We start from the raw sequence: 21,278 nt of genomic DNA, 5'->3' as shown, positions 1-21,278 counted from the left end.
TGTGACCTAGTTTTTCATCCAAGATGACCCATGTTCGAACTAATCCGAGCTATCAACTAGATAAGCATCCTGACCAAGTTTGATGATGATTGAGGCAAAAATGCGACCGCTAGAGTGTTAACAACAAAATGTGAACGGACGGACGACGGACAATCATCGATCCTAAAAGCTCACCCTGAGCATGCTCAGGTGAGCTAACAAAAGCACAAATCTATTGAATAATTTAAGCAGAATAAGAATTAAATTCAAATAAGGTTATACCTTTAATGTATGACAAAACAACACAATAAGCTTCTTTATTTCTAACATCATGTTGCCTTCCTTGCACTGGGCCTGCAATATTACAAAATGTTCTACACAAAGTTCATAACAATTGACTTTTATTACTGTATTACACAACTGCAATCATTTAATAAGCTTGATCTATTATAATAATTCATGACACAGAATTAAAGGAGTGGACTCTAAATTTACAAAAATGACATTTTCAATTTTTGATAGCTTTAATTTTTTTATAAATCTTTTAATCTTTTACCTTTCAAAATTTCTTTCGGCTCTAATTCTACTTTAGCACGAGTCTTATTGTTGTAAGTTTGATACAATAAGAAACAACTTGCAAGACTTAAACACTACAGATTTGACAGAAATCTTAGGTCATCTTATAAACTGAGAAAAACTTACAGAATTTGTTCGTAGCACAGCAACTATTTTGCTAACTGATGTTTCCCACAGTTCATCCATGTACGACCTGTTGACTAGACCATGTGTAGTACTCAGTATATGATCCTCCACCACAAAAAATCTGAAAATGTCATCTTATACATTATATACTTAATCTTGTAGCAATGTGTCATTACCATCAGGATTTGTTTTATTGCAACAGTGAATAACCTTAGCCAGATATACTGTGAGTTTTATTTTAAATAACATCTACACCAGTAACATTTAATTATTCAAATGGTAAAATTAAACCATTTAATGGTAACTTTCTAGCTTTACTGATGAAGTGGTATCTTTAATACCCCCTCTGTTCATCATTTCAAACACAAACTCATATTTTTGTCGAATCATTTACCATCAGTAAGATATGTAGATAACTTTCATACAGATATGAGAGAATCATAGGTCATTTTAGGAATGTTTTTGGTTTAATTTGAACTAATTACTAAATTCTTAAAAGAAGGAAACAGAAAGAAAAACCTACCCTACAATATCATGAAAGTATTTCTTGTAACTGTCTATTGATTCATGCTGTAAACAAACAAAACAAAATATTATTATAAATATACTGTAAGTGTTTCATTTACAAGTCATTAATTTAAAATTTTGGTGTTAGTATTAAAGTTTGATTTTAAAATACATTTCTCACAATATGAGAAAAACAACATTTTACCTTTAATAAACACACAAAAAACCATGCACATCAATCAAAATATATTTATGCTGAATTAATTCTACATATGATACTCACAAAATTATTTTGATTAATCATTTCATTTCAAAACTAGTTGTTTTTTTTAATTAGTAAAGCACTACATAAGCAGTGAACATAATAGTACGTTTTTTTCTTCATTTTTTGTACCAAACCTATTATATTCAATCATTAAAGAAGAACAATTTATTAAAGACATGAATCTTTCTACACATTTTACAGTATAACAGTTAATACATACCATATTAGAAGGTGGGTCGAGTGAAAGTCGGGCTTGTTTCCGCCTCTGTTTTCTGTAGTATGTTTCAAAATGTTCACGATCACTCTGAAAAACATAAAATGTTTTATTCAAAACACTAACAAAATTACAAAGTACTTGTTTGGCTCATATAATCACTTAATATTTCACTAAAATATAATCTATGTTCCAATTTCCAAGTAATATAGGTAAGAATATATTATGTAAAAAAAACCCAACAAATTACAAGAACTACAAGAACAAAACAACATATAAATGACTAAAACTTCAACAAAAGAATTATTATAAAATCATACCAGAACTGTATATATATGCAGACACCTGTAGACAGGTGAAAAGTCAATCAGATCTTGGGCACTTAGTTCCTACAATATACAAATAATTGTACAAAAGATTTACAAAAGAATGCCATTATTTCAAACACTTACACATTAAGTTGAAGACTATCAACAAAATCACACAAAAAATATTTAACTCTTCTATATGAAAAGTAAAATGTTTTCTTTATTTTTCATATGGCAACTTTCAAGCTTTCCTCTTGGATGAAGACTGAAGAAACATCATAGTGCATTTATTCAGGTACAAGTAAGCACCCCCTAGTATAACAGCGAACAGTTTATGAGTTATTGGGATAACTTTCTCACTCCGGCAGAAAATGAAACTACAGCAGTGTGGAGCAAGTGATTGAGTAAGGGTCATTAATCATCTGGCCATACAAGCAATCTAAATGGTCAAATTTCTTTTGTTTCTTTGTTGCTAATTGAATGCTATTTCAACTATCAAGTGAGAAAAGATCATCAATGCTGACTTGATACCATACAGAAACTTATAAGAAATTTAAGTGCATTTCAATAACAGTATTGAAAAGGTTCAACATTTACCAGAAGTCTGTAAAATCATGTTGTATAAAGCATACAATATTCTGTCAAATAAGTAGCAAACTTTGAGAAACTGATCCAGTTGACTGTTTTCTTAGTTACAAGCTATTATTTAAATAGAATATTTTAGGCTGATAGAATTATACCAAAAACATTCACCAGGAGTCTGTAGAAATGTCCCATGATTGATCATATTGTAAAAAGCATACAACTTTCAAACATGTTTTGGAAATCTAAAGAAATCTGTTTTGATACAAGCTATTGAGGTACAGAGTATCCCAGGCTGGTATAATTATCCTACACCATCCCAGGACAAGTAAATGATTTACCTCCTCCGCGTCTTCATCATCTGAGACATGTATCTCATGCTGGGTATCTTCAACTTCTCCTGTAAATGGATTAGGTGGAGCAGGGGCTTTACGTTTCTTACTTCTCTTCTTTACAATAGATGGGTCCATATTGTTCTGTTCTGCTGCCTACAGTAATCAGATATAACACACATAGTTTTCCAAAGAATCAAACTTGCTTGAATTCATAGCCCTTTCATTATAAAAAAATTTCATTGTTCATAAGGATTGTTTATATAAAATCAATTTCTTTTGTTTTTCTGTTTTAGAACCAGCCTTTATGGTGTTATATTTTTGCATTCTCCTCTTAATCAAATTTCAAATATAACTACTTTTCTACATAAATTTAAAATATAAGTACATATAATGGCATGTAAGCACAAAATTTGTTTCATGCTTATTTCTTAAGGTCTATTTTTAACTGATGTAATTTTTTTTTATTGTCTTACATGTCTCATAGCGACCTCGCCAATCTTTGCTGAATGTTTACGAATATTTTCGAGGAAATCTTTCAGATCTATCATGGAAGCCTCCTTTATACGATTACGAAGCTGTGGTATAGCTTCTGTCATAGTCTCGGAGAACCAGTGTGTACTGACACGTGGCAGATACGTGTGTTCTAACTGTTCTAGTGTCTTCAATGCAGGATAAAACCTGTAACAGTACAATAAATATATACTGGTAACATACAGAACTACAACTATACAAATACCTGCTTTGTCAGCATTTTGAAAACATTTGTTATTTGTGGCATAATTTGCCATAAGAAAATTTATAATTTTTTATAATATTAATTACATTATTCGCCTGAGCACATATGATGTTACGTAATTATGTGGAGACTCTAAGTAGAAACAGATCCTATTTCATTACTTAACTCTAAAAATAAGATTTTTTTGATTATTGTGATACTTCCTTCTTGACGACTTTGCAGTTCTACAGGATATATGTCATACAGAAAATCAGTTAAGATTTTTCTGACTCTGGTCTGAAAAAGCTACAACAAAAACTGCCTCACAAACCTTTTATCCTTCATCTGTTCCTGGAGTTTACCATACATTTCCAAAACTGTTAAATGAAATATATAAAATACATACAGTGTATTTACAATAATAATGAACATGAATGATCGCAAACAATTTCATGGTACAGTGTTAAGATAAATGTAGCAAATACAAAATGTATGTTACATAAAATTAAGAAAATTAAAATTTTTATTTGATAAATTCATGCAATTAAAACTTTTAAAACAATTATCTTAAGTGTTTTTTATGGTTAATTTCAATAATATCAAAATACGATATGAGTGGCTTAAAAGTGACTTTCTATTGTAAAGAACTTGAAAACACTTGCACTGTTAAGTGTTTACAAATCTTTCTAGTACTTCACTTGAATGTGATGCCTGTTTTGAGATATTATATACATTTTCAAGTGTCTATAACATTCCATCTCTAGACCTATTGACAATTAGTTTTTATTTGGCCCTTAGCATTCAACAAAAAATATTTAATATCAATTATAAGGAGAAAATTTTAGCATATAGTAAGTTAGACTGAAAAAGACAATTTTTAAGAATTTTCCATTCATCTCCCATAATGTTTCCTAAATTCCAAATGCCCCTCAAAGTTTTATTATTTTATTCTACAAACTCATGTTCCAGATATTCCAGATATTTTGATCCAGAAGCAACAATGACTCTCAGGGCTTGACTTAGCTTACACAAATGAAGTAAAAAAAATGAAATTTTCTACCAGCTATATGCAAACTTAGAAAATGCAGTCGTACCTGGAAGACATAATGATAGTTGTTCTATGGCTGACGCTATATTCTTCTGTACACGTCGACAACGCACCAAATGATCTCCTTTCTGCATCAATGGCTCACATGACACCTGTAGAGCTGTATTTGTGGCATCTATTTCACCCTGTTTGAAAACATCACATTTATTTTCTATATATTTATTATTTAATTTTTTGTCAGGTTATAGCTTGATTTGTGATTACGTCAGTTTGTGAATAGGTTTTTTCTATCTCTATACTATGACCTAAACTACATTGTGCTCTGTTAAAATGTGCAAATGCTAAAATGAAGAAAACCACCAAAATATTTCTCTTTTATATATTAATGCACATCTGTAAATTGTAGATAATCACAAAGTTTATATAATCTACATATACAACTGCTGCCAACTTATGACAGAATTAGTAGCCTGGTATTTTTGTAAAAAGGGAAGAATAAAATTTGAGGGGAAAAACTGTTTAAGTAACTTTCCTGAGGGGAAGCAGCCCTTTAATTGCCCCAGCTATAAGGAAAAAAAGCCCTGTAATATTATACACAATATTAACATATTCATTTTTGTCTGTTTAACCAATAACACATGCAGATAAACACATGAATTTGGACCTTCATAAACCAAACCTCATTCTTCAACAAGCTTATAATGAAACCATTTGAATACAAATTTGAAAAAGGATAATTTGATAAATCACATTCAGAAATTCAGAGATAATATAGAAGACACGAATGGGCAAGCTGAGCTAATACAGCATGCAAACATCTCTTACACAGCAGGAAAATCATTAGTTCATATAATGTAAAAATAATTATGTAAATATAAACTTATTTTCTTAAAACATCAACATCTTCATTAACGTAATGTATTTCCCCAGGGAAGAATTTTCTAGCTTTTTAAAAAACAAATCAATCAGCAGCTTTCCCAAGTACGGTAACTACAACCATGCAATTACTGTTAAGAATTTTAAATTTCACTTTACTCTAATGCAATCATTATGGATAAAAAATCTTAACCCCACATGTACAATGGTTTATATTCAAAATAGCAATATACAAGAAGCTAGCAAAGATTACAAATTTATAATAAAGGACAAGAGATGCAAGTAAAAAGAAGAGATCTGTCACCAATATGAATATAAGATATCAAATACCATTATATCAAACCATTTTACAGTGTTGTAATTTGTGCACAGGAAGACTTACTAATACAAGATTAGCTATCTGGTATTAAAATCAAAGTTTAATCTGCTTTTTCATCACAGGCAGTTTAATAAATAAAAGTAGTTTCAATCTAGCAACTAATTTCAGTATTTCATTACTTCAAAATTGCCACATACCGGTTATCATGATGTTATAACTTTTTAAAAGCTGAATTCAAAATATGATTTTCCTAACATAGTTAGCTAGTATTTTTGCAAGCTGCAATGAATTATAGACTGAATTAATTAGTCTACTCTACCACTCATGACTTTGTGTATATTACGTCACTACAATTTGAATATAATGATGAAATTCTACATGTGTAAGTTTTGCTATAGTTTAACATGGTAGAACTTTGAAGTACAGTATTTGTTAAAATGTGCAGTAGTGAAAGAAACCATTGAAGGTTACTCCACATGCCAAAAATTAACTTCTGTTAATCTTATTTCTGTAAATCAAATGTCTGTATATGTATATTGTCTATTTCTGTACATATGTATATTTATGTACATATGTACATTGTCTGTGGCTGCTTTACTTAATGGAGAAAAAGAGTTACCATATTGTCACACAATAACCTCTATTAACACTCCAGTCATTAACTATGTCTGCCTGTAAGTTTGTATATTGCCTTTGTGAAAATTAATGTTGTAATGCGGTTATTTGTAAATATCAATATACAGTCATATTTTATACCATTTAAAGGCAGATGTTAAATGTGGAAAAAAGTTAAAATTGGAAAATGACTTGTTACATGATAAATACCTTATTTAATAAAGTCCCATAGTTTAACTGTCTTTGTCATGTTTAAGATCAATTTGACAATGTGAATTTTCATTAAACAATTTCAAACCAAGATATATCAACCCCCACCCCTTTAAAATAAAGATGAAAAAAAAAGATGAAGATAATGATCATATTTTATTCTTACCCTGAGATGGGCAGCATCAGTACTGACTTGAAGAAGTTCTCTGACAGAGTCGATGAAGCCCTGGTAGTGGTAGTTACACATCCGCTCAATTTCACGATCATGTGACTTAATTGTACTATCCAATAGGTGTACAAACTTGTCAAGGTCATCATCATCATAAACAGCACTGAAACATTGTAACAACAAATGAGTCACGTCATGACAAAACCAACATAGTGGGTTTGCGACCAGCATGGATCCAGACCAGCCTGCGCCTCTGCGCAGTCTGATCAGGATCCATGCTGCTGTTGGCTTACAAACCCTATAGCAAGTGGAGAAACTGATAGTGAACAGCATGGATCATGAATAGACCGGGCGGATGCGCATGCTGGTCTGGATCCATGCTGTTCGCAAACGCACAATGTTGGTTTTGTCAAGACGCGGCTCAAATATCAAGCAACACAGATGAGAGATGTCAAATTTTATTTGATTAAACTTTATGTAAATTCCTCAAGAGAAAAAAATCAAACTGCTCAAATCAGTTGTTAAAATGTTTCTATTTTTCTCCAATATAATATGTTGTCAGTAGACTTTTACAGTGTAGTTTTACTATAATTTATTCTTTTAGTAATTTGTTTATCTGGAGAAGACATTTACTTAAGGAATAGGAACTGGATATTCTGTTTCAGCGTTTTTTTCTCTACTTTGGGAATGGTGCCGGTACCAGACTGATTGGGAAAAAATGCGTTATTTTGACTTAATCAATGAATTTTTTCAGCTACAAATAAGATTAGTCATCATGAATAAAGATAGCTTACAGATTCCACTGTCTAGGTAGAACTATTGAGTGGTGATAAATATGTTGGATTTAAATAATTTCAGAGAAATCACTTGGCCTTGTGGGAATTTTGAACAGCCATTTTGGGAATTTAAAGATTGGAAATTCAATGTCTATTTTCTATTGGGAACAGTACCATTTTTGGGAAGTTGTTATATAAAGAAAAAAACACTGTGTTTGTGTTAGTGGGCAGATATAGATAATTTATAATATATAGACACAAAGTTAAATAAATTTGATGCAACAAAGAATTATCTCATATTATTACTAAATAAACTTTTTATTAATTTCCAGAAAGATGATACTGATCTGAAAAAACAACCTGGCATCATTAATTATACCTATTGAAGGCATTTTTGCTGAAAAAAAGATCCCTCATGAACAAAGCATTTCAAACATCCCTTTGGACCAAAAAAAGCCTTCCATGGGGTGATATTTTATGGAATAGATGATTGTCTAGTAAAAAGGCAATATAAAGTTTTCACACATTGAATTGATTATACAATTGTCACAGGGTGAGAAAATGTGCAGCCTGACCGGGACTTGAACCCTGGACCTTCACAGTACTGTACCACAGTTCTAGACTACCAACTAAGCTATCCAGCCACTTGCACCAATTAGTGGACAGTTCTGAACTGTGAGTGTGAAATACTCTCCTACTGTTCTTCCTTGAATTTCAAAAGGCTTTTAAGAGCAAAGGACACAGAGCTTTAAACAATCACGATCCCATGTTGGGTGCCAAATGTCACAAGGTGAGAAAAATATGACAGACTTAAACCCTCAGGTTTAATTCGGAATACTGCGGCTCTACCGTCTGAGCTATCCGGCTGCTCACATGATATTGCCCCTAAGTAGTGCATTGTTCTGAACCGTGACACAATTATAATCACAGAGTTGACAAAACATGTTCCCATTTTGAACAGAATATTTAGCTTGACTAAATTAGTATAAAATGATTGTTGAAACATACTCATAGGTGGCCCGACAGCTCAGTTGTTAACCACTGATTATCACTCCTGAGGTTCCGGGGTCGATCATTGGTTACACCCTTGGGATTTTTCAGAGATACTTTCAGTGTATCCCACCTACCACTTTCAGTGTTTCCCACCTACCTCGAGGTGTACTGGTAAGAAATCAAGGTAATCCTTGCATGTATCAGTGCTATACACTTGGCATGTAAAAGAACCAAGAGGTCTATTAAATAAGAGCTAGGGACTGGTTCCTGGATTCCCTTGTATCTTATACTCAACTTATAGCTGTCTCTTTAATGTATACAATGTATACCTGCTTAGAGTGATCGAAAACGATTTTAAAGCAGTAGAAGTACAGAATAATTTGTACATAGACATGCTTCTATAAAAAACAATCTTGACTATTTTATTTATCTCCCTAAATTGTCAGTAATCTCAGTGATGTAAACATTGGTTGGGAGCATGTCCCTGTACCTGTACCCTAACAAATTATGTTGACATAAAAAAGTTAAAAAAAATTCAAATATACTACTCCCTGCGGGTACCGCATCTTTTCCTATTCCGGTGTAAGCAGAAAATTTGTTTCTTTACCCACTGAATGCCACCAAATACTGTTTCCACCATGAAAGTGAAACTGGAAGTGTACCTTTTTTTAATTTGGATAGAAATTGTTAAAAATATTTTCATTTCAAATAAATTTCTGTCATTAATAAAAAAATCCAAAGCTGCCCGCATGTGTTGAAAATACTTCTTTATTTTACCCCATATTTATCAGTTAAACCGATAATTTCATGTTCTGACAAGTGAAGGTCGTCTGCTGAAACTGTTGAAAAAAATTATACTAAAGTCAAAAAGGGCCATCAATTTACATACCACGGTACCATAGTGCACTCCGTTTAAGCTCCCATTCAAAACATGGCGAACTAACTGTAGATGATTCTATTTTAAATCATTGGTTTATACAAATTTATTTTTTGTTCGACTGTGTTGGAAGCTATAAGCTTATTGAAACACTCTCGAATCCGTTCCTGGAACCAACCAGTACTAAGCAATGAATGTAAAGTTTTTGCTCAAGGAAACAACGGCTTGCCCTTGACAGGGTTTGAACCTACGCGGTCAGCAATCCTTAGATTACTAGTCCGACGCGTTAACCACTCGGCCACGCCGCACATATTTTAAATCATTCTATGAATGACATGTGTATTTTAAAGTCAAGATGCGACACTTAAACACAATTTAATAAAATAGTAAATTCAAGTTCTTTTTATTTATACAATTTGCTGGAAATAATAAGAATAGCTTAAGGTCTTCAGCGTACCCGTTTATATATATGACATAACGTGAACGCTGAAGATAACCCCGTAGGGAAAGTCCACCAATAATCGTGCCAGGAATCTGACACGCTCGTATTTATTTATCGAACATGCCACGAAGTAAAGTAAAGCATACCTTGATAAAACGATATATAATCTGTTAATAAGCCAAGGATGGACAAATAAAAATCTTATTAGGAACATAAACTACCTAATAGTTTCCGACAGGTAAAAATTTCGGCACTTGGCCGCCATATTGCCAAAATGTTTGACCACGTGATTACGAGATTGACCTTAATTATGAAAATAAATAAAAACATTATCTTGAATAAAAATATCGAAATCATGTCAACAAAATGTTCTAAATATAGTACACAACTCTATTCAAATCTGTTCCCGCGAATGACGTCATGCGAGGTCTCGCGTGGCACTTGAATGTCATGGCCGACTGTAGTCGGCGAAAATTGATGTTTTACAGTTAAATAGGCAATTTTAATGACGGTATTAATATTTTATTACTTGAATTGGTATAGAACGATATTTAAATAATTGTTTTACCGTAAAATGCACAAGAATCGATCGGGTCAAGTGTATTTGCAAGTGAAAAACAAGAATAAATCAACTTATGTTATTCTGGTTAGGTTTCGTAACGGGTCTAATCCAAAACTTTAATGCCGCATCTGATGAAAAACAAAAATGTTAAAAAGCGGCTTATAAAGTTTTGGAAGCCAGAACTATAATAAGAACAGTGGTACCATAGGGGACCATCCTATAATTGCTCAACTTAATTTATGCCTGCATATAAATTACTTTAGTATGTCAACATAACGCATACCCCATATTTAAATGATTCAATGTAACGGTATAATCTGATGACATGACCGAAAATTGGCAAAAAAATTATATAAAAATTTCATAAAAAATTCAGCTGTCAGTGACAAAATTTATGTTTTCAAGGAATACCGCAAAGTTGTAGCAAGGGGGCCATCAGAAGTCTCTATTTCTGTGATAAGATGATGATGTTTTGCATTAACCGACTCTTGACGCAAGCTGTCTGCATCTTGTACGCTGTCTAATCTCTTCCAATGTTCATTTTGGAACTTTTTGGGTGTTGCTTCCGCCATTGCATCTTTTGTTACGCATGCGCAAACGGGATTTTACTAATTGACGGTCTCCGGTATCCGGCCTTCTAATCTGTCTCGGCCCATTCTAATTTCGTCCTAAATTATATATATTTTCATATGTTTATGTATTTGTGACTCGAAAAATACATTCCATTTTTGAAAATGTTTTTCAATTTATCACGATGTAATGCAATAAACATTTTAATACATAGTCTGCTCCAAAAATAATTTAAAAACAAGTTAAATTGCAATGTGCGTTTCCTATTTTTTTCAACTACATGTATATATGCAATCATATTTTGCCAACAAAAGAATTTTTCTGCAACTTTGTGTATTTCTGTGTTTGTTATCTATTCCTCCCCCCAAAAAGCTCCGTGTATGCATGCTTTTTGCCAAAATAGGTGTTCATTAGATTCAATGTCAGTTGCACAAAATTATTAAAATTTGTTAAAAAATACCAAGATGATATTTATAGCGTTCTCTGCTCAAAATATTTTATGAACAGACCTAATCTAACCGAACCTGCAGCATTGTCAATTTTGCCGTTTTGAATTCTGTTCACACTTTTCACTTCCTATATCTTTATAAGAATTAATATATTAATTATGTTCACGTAGCTTAACAAATGCAACTTAAAATCTTACCTTCTAATCGCAAGACTCTTTCTTTGAAACTATCGTTAACAAAATTAAACAGTGTAAAGAAAATGATTAAAAGCTTTTCGCTTGAATAGTAGATGTGGCTTTTGAAAAATTACAATATTGTTACAAGATCAACCCCGGACCAACAGAATGCAGGCGTTTGGAACTGAGAAAACACGTAAGTACAGAATATTTTTATTTTATTTTCACTTATTTTTCTTCTACAACATTAAATATATGAAATATTCCTTTATTTCATTTTCTTTATAATTTTCTTTTCTTCGCTCAGATCTCCATACCACGTCCCAGTCTTTCCCATTGCATCCATTTAATTCCCATTTGGGCCCCTTTGTTTCTTATTGTTTCACTAATTGCGTTTCCCTCCCCGCCTTTCGCCGCCCTTGTGTGCTCTGGTGCCTTCTGAATGCCCTGCTGTTGTGGCTAGGGTGTGTCGGGAACTGCGTCCTGTGAACGTTGCCTTTGCCTTGTTGATCTTCATTCTCATTTTTACAAGAATGATAATTGTAATATGACAGTAGATATGAATTTATATGCAAAGCTGTTGTTGTATATTTGATTGATATGAAACGTTATTGTGTATGAATAAGTTGAAAGTTTTAATACTCGAGGAAATAGTTAAAATTTACTGCCAAGACCTGCATTCATATTTCAGAGAAAAGTCGCGCTTTTGTCTCACTTAAATAATTGATCTACAGTTGTTTTTTAATCTCAATCTCTTTTATATGCTTTAGTATTGTACATGAATACACATATTGCTAGGGTATTTTATAATTAGTACTTTATCTAGATAACTTTGCTTTTTATCTCAATCTATAATATTTTTATCATGTGACGTATATAAGACAGATTGGCAATGGTTATAATTGTTTTATTATGAAGATAAATTAATTTGTTTTCGGACAACTTTGTATAGTCTCGAATAATTCTTATTGTATGGTTGCATAATGTTTTACACTGTTTTTTCAATGTATGAAATATATGCAATGTCTGGACACTTAAATATGTATAAGGTCTTAGATCTAAGTAAAAATGCCTTAGTACATGTACATCAAATTAGAAATACCTCCTCACTTTATAATGAAATACTATCTGTTATGGACGGTCATTTAAAATATCATTTTTAACCTGAATTATTACAATTTATTGCCTTTTTGAGAGTGCGTAAGGGATTCTGTTATTCTGCATCATACACTTCCGGTGCTAAGAAATACTTCTTACTGTGATCAATGCACTTCTTGACAGAGATAAGTGAACCCATGAGTGAACCAATAGGAAGAATCGGGTGAGTTTTTATTGTCAAATTGGTCTGTGGTCACTTTTATAGTCATTTTAACGTGACTAGTGGTCAATTAAATTAAGTTAAATACGATTTACTGTTAAGCGTGTATATAAAGATTATCATATATATCTGTATTTGTGTGAAAAAGTGCAACCAGTCAATAAAGAGCTTTAACATTCAGCTTAATAATAAAAAGCTATGTGCTGATTACTTTTAGGTACTAAGCAGGAAATCTCATTAAATTTTGTTTTCATGCGATATTTTGCAACACTTGTCACATACATGAATTACATTCTCAAATAAAGAAATATAAACGAATGAAATATTTTTTAAGACTATGCTTATTTTAGGTTTGTGATACATAGAATATTAAAATCGCATAGCTTCATTGTAGTGTTCACTAAGCTCGTTCAATAAAGTCCTTATAGAATGTACATTTACTCATTATATGAAATGACAAAATAGGACAAAAAGACCGAATCCCTAGTCTCGTGTAAGATCTTATAACTCTTTACTCACAAAAAGCTACAAAAAGCTATCAACAGAAAGGAGATATCATTTTATTATTATATAAAAGCGTTTGATATTTTTGTAAAAAAACAACAACAACAACACACACAACCCACCTACACACTCGCACACACGCACGCACGCACACGGACGGACACACACGCACACGCACACGCACACACACACACACACACACACAAACATGAACGCACAAACAAACAAACAATCAAACACGGAAGTGTTCAAATTTATTAAGTATTTTAAATACAACTGTCAATATCACAGTCATCACAATCTTCATGTTCATCACCTCTGTGTTCTCGACTGAATGATTTACGAACTGTGCATGGACTTATGAATAATTTGTTTGTATCGCTCAGACTTCGTGATCGCTTTTTACACGAAATTGTTAGAATATATAGTAACTCAGTCCTGAACGATTCACTCATACAAGCATATATGAGGAATATTGTTGGATATGTCAGGTACTGCCACAAGCTGAGCACCAAAGAAAAACAGCCAGCAAAATTAAGTGGCAAAGGGCCATGAAAGTGTATTATTAAGTTATTTATATTTGTAACAGCCCACGGAATTTCATGCAGTAATATCATCATTGATATAAGGAAAATAAACCAAGTAGTTCTCCGGCTTTCTCTATTTAGTTTATCAAAAGACGAGTCAGAGAATCTGTTTTTAATTCTAAAATCTTTCCGTCTACTGTTGGCATTAAATGACGACCCACTTCTTTGTTTATTAGTTTTGCTACTATTCTTTGTACACTTAATGGTTTTGCCATCGTAAGTTTTCAAAGCAATTTGTTTATCTGTATGGCTATTAATTCCCGTAGTTAAACAATCATCATCTTCATCAACATATGAACAAGGAGAGTGTCTGTTACTTGTGTTATTGTATAGGAAGAATGCTCTATCTCTTGTGGCCTTACGTAATGTCAGCAATATAGAAATGTTACAGGAAACAAGCACGCAACAAGGTATTAACGAATCGATAATTGTCTCCATAAAAAGATGAACTTTCCTTGCTAAACATGGTTTGAATATGACATTATCTCTTTCTGAAATTCCACAGGCTATTTTTGTTATATTGCTCTTTTCGTCTTTTATAGCAACTGGAGAAAATTCGAATAGAAAAAACGAGGGTAAATGAACACAAAGCGCTAAAACTATAATTACAAACACATATATAAAGATATATCTATACGAATGAAAACCACGTGATTTAAATGGAGATTTAAGACATCGACATCGGATAAAAGCTAACAAAACAGTTAGCCACAGTGATATCATGTTGAACATATCCACACATATATCTGCGAAAATGTATGTCCAAAGACACGAGGAATAGCTGAAATAGTCTCTGAATCGCCCGGATGTGTAGTGGTAGATGTACGAAATACATGGGAATAAGATATTCAGTGTGTCCATACCAGCAATTAGCGTTAATATTAGAGATGTTTGTGAACGAACATGCGGTCGCGTGAGCACAATCACAATAAGGCAATTGATTGTTATAACAAAAACTGTAATAATAGGTATAACATATCCCCACAAATATGCGGCCTCTGATGTACAGTTGGGATACAGGTCCTGTAGCCGTATAGTCTTCAAGTATTCACACGAGTTGTTCATTTTAATGTTGTTTTCTAAAATATATAATATTGAATGATGGTCTTATAGAATTAAACTGTATTGAAATCAACTTTTAATGCCATTGGTTGTTGGTGTAATATATCTATCCAAATGTAGTTCGTTCTGATTTGATAATATTGTCCTGTAGCTGTCTCTAACTGTCTTTATATATGTAACTAAATCACTGCGTACACTCTCTATATATGTAACTAAAGCACTGCGTACACTCTCTATATATGTAACTAAAGCACTGCGTACACTGATATTATAGAGCCTGCGCCTAAAATCAACCATATCCACATTTATGACTTCAAAAATATTTAACTTCATAAGTAAATAACCTAATAATTAACGTTTTCTTTCTGAACTGATATTTTATACGTGCTTTAGAGGAACATATTGTCACACTAACCATCATTAATATCCATATAAGACACAACAGTTTTAAGTTATACTGTAAATCAAACGCTGTAAGGTCTAACACGGTCATCGGTCACCTATTACATCAGTAGAATAATTACATTGTTTTCATATGTAAATGATGACATGCCAGATGGTTGTATAAAGATGAGTATCTACCGCTGTTTCATTACTTCCAATACATTATAAACAGACGACTAACAAATATGCTAATTTTGTATACTCTTATCCGAGGCTCTTGTCAATAAAGTAATTTATCTTCTGTCGTTGTCTTAATGAAACCCACACACAAACTGTAGACTGCATTGTTTCAGAAACATGTATGCCTTTATTACATTGTTTGCCTTTTGTTCCTGTTAAAATAAATGATATGATGTTTATGAATACACTCTACCCTATATTAACGCTGAATATGCATACCTCCAGGTAATATTTTAAAACAATGATATTTGCGATGGGCAAGAAAGATTAAAATATTTTACCTGACTTAATTAACAGCAAATATAGATTCAGCTGCATTTTCATCATATACATTTATAGACAGACATGAAAATTCTGTTCATATTAACTTAAGATATTGTCAGATCTTAATATACTGACTTATAGATAAATAAGGAGTGATTACGTCAAATGAAACGTAATCACCATATTTATTATCCTTTTAATATAAGTGGCCAACTATAATATTGGTAGTATGCTAGTTCAAACAAATTTCTTCTATAATTTGGCGCGTAAAAACGTAAAGTTACAGTGCTTAAAGATCTGACAAAACATTTCTATAAATAAAAAAAAAAAGAAAAATAAACGTCCAAAGAATGATTTTGTTTAATTAAACTTTACAGATTTACATTGTTATTCACATTAGTTTTTATCATTTATTATCTTTTATCAAACTACTGATGCCTCAAGATGGTTTGAAGGAATCCGTCTATTTTTTAATCCACACTACTACCATATATGATTTGAAACTATAAGATGTAATATGATAAAGTAAGATAGGATATTTGTTTATTATCGTGACTTGTTTGTATATTTAAATATGGCTACATATAAAATATAAACAACACAAACACACCGACCAAGTGTCTATAAGTCATTGTGAAAATATGTCATATAGAATGATAAATAAACAGAAAATATGTATAGTATTAAATGACTCTTTATTATAGAAGATGACATATATTTACTGTACACGCATATCTGTAAATGAGTGGCTAACTGTATAACAAATAATTCATTTAAATTCATTATTTTTCGTCATGAAATTAAGCTGTGCATAATTGTTAAATACACATGTGTGTAAATAATTCAATTCAATGTTAATTGCAGTCATAAAAGAACATATACTGAGTTCATAATTTGTTGCTTATGTGACTGATAGGTTTAAAACCCATTATTTTTCATTTGATATCTTACAATAATTGTCCATCTTTTTATTATTTTATTAATCTTGTTTTCCTATTCTGTTGGTTTGAAATAGTAATATTTTGTTTAATAAGAAAGTAAACAAACTCATTTTAAATCATATGGACACACATGCATTAGTTAAGTCTATCTATCTGTTTGATTTATATGTTTTCCTACAAAAGTACGGGAAAACGGTGACTCCTCGGAAGCATTAATGACAACAAAGTTACATGAAAAATGTAGACTCGGTTGGATTGAGTCTGTACATTAGGGATAATAAAAAAGTGCAACATCTCTTACGCCCCAACACCTAGCACCGGCTTTAGCGGTACTCAATTTTGAACGCTTCGATAGTGTCGGAATAAATGATCCGGGAGGACCAGAAAATATAAAGCACTGAAAATCCTTTTCTTACGTTAAATTTATGCTTGTTGTTTCTGATTTGTTTTTATTCTATTTTAAATAAACTGTAAGTATTTGCATGTAGAATTTTATTTTACTTTAGAAGTGACTGAATAAGAAAAAAATAGAAAAAAATGGAAACGCTAAAGAATCTTCAAAATGGAAATTGTTTGATTAGGCCTGTTCATAAATTGTTTTAGTATTTGCAAGCTACCATAGTGGACTAATCAGAATGCATTTTCTAACATAAAACGGTGAAATACATCCGCAGTTTTGTTCATAGTGCGGTCATCATGGATCCTTCAAAGTGACAATGTCATAGGGGGAATACAGGGACATTAAACATATAATTTATTATTTCTTCCTAGTACTATGACAACAACGACAACAATAACCAAACAAAACAAAATATCAGTGTGTGTCTCGTTGGACAAATGTTTATTTATTTTAACAGAAATAAAATTCACAAATATCAAAATAATAGCAATTTTGCAAAATGTCTTCGTTATCATATACCAGTAGCTTATTAAAACAATTAGAGGCAATGCATTGATTATTGTCCAGAGCAGAATTCCAAAGTCAATGGAATACGTAAGCTTATAGTAACATTATATTATTTATAGTGTTAATTGAATAGTTATAATCATATTTAGAAATGGTTTATATTTTATTTTACAAGTCATTCATTCCTATTCAGTTAAAGCAGATGTATTTTATCATAATTTCATGACAGACTTGCTTTAAATCACACCACATTAGCCTGTCATGATTTTATATGATGGACTATATCTAATGTATAAGAAATGTGTCGTAAATTAAACGTTTACCATTATCGTTGTCATGTTATACCGTTAACATGTCCAAGTTCCGGTGATGCATTTCATAACATTTTGGGAGATAAGATGTTTTATTTCAGTTAACCAAAATGATCAGTTATTTTTTTCATTTACGCCCTGAGATAATGTCAAAAGAAGTCTTTGTTTAGGTATAAAGATGACACAATTGACAATAACATATTTGAATTTTATTTCAACTTGTGTCAAAATATTTTTCATTTCATTTCAATGAATTAATTGTAATAAAACACTTAATATGCAGAAAAATTGAAATGTTTGTTTGCTGCGTTGAATGAATACTTAACTTGTTGATCCTTCATAAAACCACCAGCATGTTGTCGTTTAAATGTTACGACTTCTTTTTACAAATAGCGGCGTTTGCTATAATACTTTGCTAATAATAAATCAACAAGGCAGTTTTAGTGAGGACTTGAAAAGGATTTGAATATCAGCAATACTGACTTGTAAAAAATAAATGAAAATTATTATTATGTAGCAAGATTGTGTAAATTTTATATGAGAACAGCATAATTTTGAAAATATTATGTGAGACAGGTCTTTCTTAGAGGCTGTGTTCTTTGTAAGGATAATATCTAAAAGTAACCTCATGAAATGAGAGGAGGAATACGTTAATTAATTAAATTGAACTTATCATACTCAGAGGATATTTTGACAAAATACAGCTATTAAGCAATCAATTTCAATCAGTGCGCAATTGCAATAGGTATTATTTGAAAGGATACACTTTAAGATTATGCAAGGAATAATTGTATTGCTTTGATTTTGTTCGCTTAATATGCATAATAATGTCGCAACATATAATAAATCTGAAAATAAGTATTTAAACGACTTACAACGATCTGGGTTTCTTTATGAACTGCTGAACGAATTGAGATATGAAATCAATCCTGCAGGTAAAAGGTTGTATCAGAAGATTAAAGCACTTTCAGATTTAAACAACACTGAAGCTTTTTATGATATTCCAAGAGCAGCTGAAGATGTAAAGGATTATATCAGTTTTGATAACGTAAATAATGAATTAAGGATTAACGAATTAAATAAATATATTAGTAAAGAAAGTTCAATGGACTTTTCTCAGAATGTGGTAGCGAGATTCGAGCAAGATAAACACAAGACGTCGGACGAACAAAGAAAAGTTAATTGTTCCTATGACAGCCCAAATAAAGAGACATGGTATGAACATGATATGCAAATGAAAGTTTTATCATGGTTAAACTCTGAATTCTTCACAAATATCAACAACTTTTGCAAAGATTGTAATTTTCCTGACGATCGTGTCAGGTATATTAACACATCTGACAGCTACTTATCGTCATTCTCAAAGGCACACGAAAAAGACATAGGAGATATTTATCATTCAAAAGAGGTTTTACCACATTCTGATAGGATGTCTGTGTTCTGTGTAAATTTCCCCGATGACTTTGAAAACGGAGAGGCCAGTAAACGGTGTACCACCACAACAGACGGCCAGGTCATAGACATCTCTATGAATGAATACAACAAATTGAATTACAAGATACATTCGTGCATTTGGTGCCCATGTTTATTGTTCTTTGTCTTTATATTTTGTATTCCAGCTGTCATATATATGCACAAATGTGACAAATTCTTTCATTTGAATAATTTAGATGAAGCCAGCTTCTATGGAAGAATATCAACTATATTATACATAAGTGGACTTCTTGCGGCACTTCTCTTCTATTGTGCGCTATTTCTATTTCTTAGTATATTCTTATAGTTGTGTATGCAAAATGTTCCTGTGCATATTGTAACTGCTCTTGAAATATTTCTTTAATACATGTATATGTATCTGCTCTTGAACTATTTCTCTAATATATATGTATCAATATTAAGATAAGTGTAATTCATATACTTTGATTATGACTTTTATAATGACTGGATACCTAGTTTTAATACCTACAAATGGCCTAGTTTTAGAAGTATTCCCTTCGTAAACCATTAATACCTTAATTTTTCCGGAATGTTTTTCCATAAGCTCTTTCTCTATTTGCAGATTATTTTATATTGCTTAAATCATGAAATGTAATATTTCACGAATAAGCATTATGTACTTTTAGTTATAAAGACTTTTACAGGTTATATGGACCTAAATAAACGGTTGTTCGCATATATATCTCAAGCCTCTAGGCCCCGGTTGTGTTGAAATCAGCCGTTTTCATACGGCTAAATTACCTTTCAAGAATCTTTAAAACGAATTTATAATACAGCAAACTTCCTTAATCTGAGAAAATAAGCACCCATGTATATAGTCTATATTAAATGTCACTTTTATCTACTGAAATGCGACATTACCAACGTGCCGTTTTAAAAGACATATAAGCCGTGTCATGACAAAACCAACGTAATACATTTGCGACCAGCATGGATCCAGACCAGACTGCGCATCCGCGAAGTCTGATCAGGATCCATGCTGTTCGCTTACAAACCCTTTATCAAGTAGAGAAACTGATAGCGAACAGCATGGATCCTGATCAGACTGCGCGGATGCGCAGGCTGGTCTGGATCCATGCTGGTCGCAAACCCATTATGTTGGTTTTGTCGTGACGCGGCTCATATATGTTTATGAATATTTGCTTACATATTTTCTTTTTCTTGTAAATCAAATGTTTGATTAATGCATAAACACGATATAAAAACAGTATTATGTGCATCAAAAAACAGAGTCGTCAAATTCGTATTAAAGAAGAAAACCTTTCAACTTTATGGACTCAAACGAATGCATCATAATGAGTTTGTTAAATATTATGAAAGAAACAGAAATCATTAGTAGTCTTTAGATAACATACGAGTGTTTTTGACAAAATATTATTTCTCAATAATAAGCGTACTTTGATAAAATAAATAACCAAATAGCGTCGGTTCTTTGCTTCTTACTATGTACATGCATGTCTGTTGTTACACCATTCTGATACATATTACACAAACATTCCGCAAAATATACAGCTCAGTAACATGTTAAATATTGGCAAAAGTGATATCTATCTTTTAATGATATTTTATTAACCTCT

The 21,278-nt window shown here is 31.8% G+C and overlaps 1 protein-coding gene across 3 annotated transcripts in view; it reads right to left on the bottom strand.

Annotated features, from left to right (window-relative positions):
- Nucleotides 1-11,100, bottom strand: part of LOC132747771 (exocyst complex component 6B-like) — a 37,064-nt gene extending 25,964 nt beyond the window's left edge. For 2 of the 3 annotated variants that reach the window (XM_060737265.1, XM_060737264.1), the window contains exons 1-11: nt 10,906-11,100; nt 6,842-7,007; nt 4,702-4,840; nt 3,939-3,984; nt 3,366-3,570; nt 2,899-3,045; nt 1,988-2,056; nt 1,674-1,757; nt 1,205-1,251; nt 682-802; nt 262-333 (exon numbers count right to left, since the gene is read on the bottom strand). In XM_060737265.1, coding sequence (XP_060593248.1) covers nt 262-333; nt 682-802; nt 1,205-1,251; nt 1,674-1,757; nt 1,988-2,056; nt 2,899-3,045; nt 3,366-3,570; nt 3,939-3,984; nt 4,702-4,840; nt 6,842-7,007; nt 10,906-11,066 — 1,257 coding nt within the window. In that variant the 5' untranslated portion in view covers nt 11,067-11,100. The remainder of the gene's footprint in view (nt 1-261; nt 334-681; nt 803-1,204; nt 1,252-1,673; nt 1,758-1,987; nt 2,057-2,898; nt 3,046-3,365; nt 3,571-3,938; nt 3,985-4,701; nt 4,841-6,841; nt 7,008-10,905) is intronic. The other variant, XM_060737266.1, reaches the window with a different exon arrangement.
- Nucleotides 11,101-21,278: the final 10,178 nt, after the last annotated feature.

This window comes from Ruditapes philippinarum, unplaced genomic scaffold, assembly GCF_026571515.1.
Source record: "Ruditapes philippinarum isolate M1 unplaced genomic scaffold, ASM2657151v2 ctg7101_1_1_1_1, whole genome shotgun sequence".
NCBI classification, from domain to species: Eukaryota; Metazoa; Mollusca; class Bivalvia; order Venerida; family Veneridae; genus Ruditapes; species Ruditapes philippinarum.
Note: the sequence above shows the minus strand (reverse complement) of the source record. Positions and strands in the feature narration are given on the sequence as shown.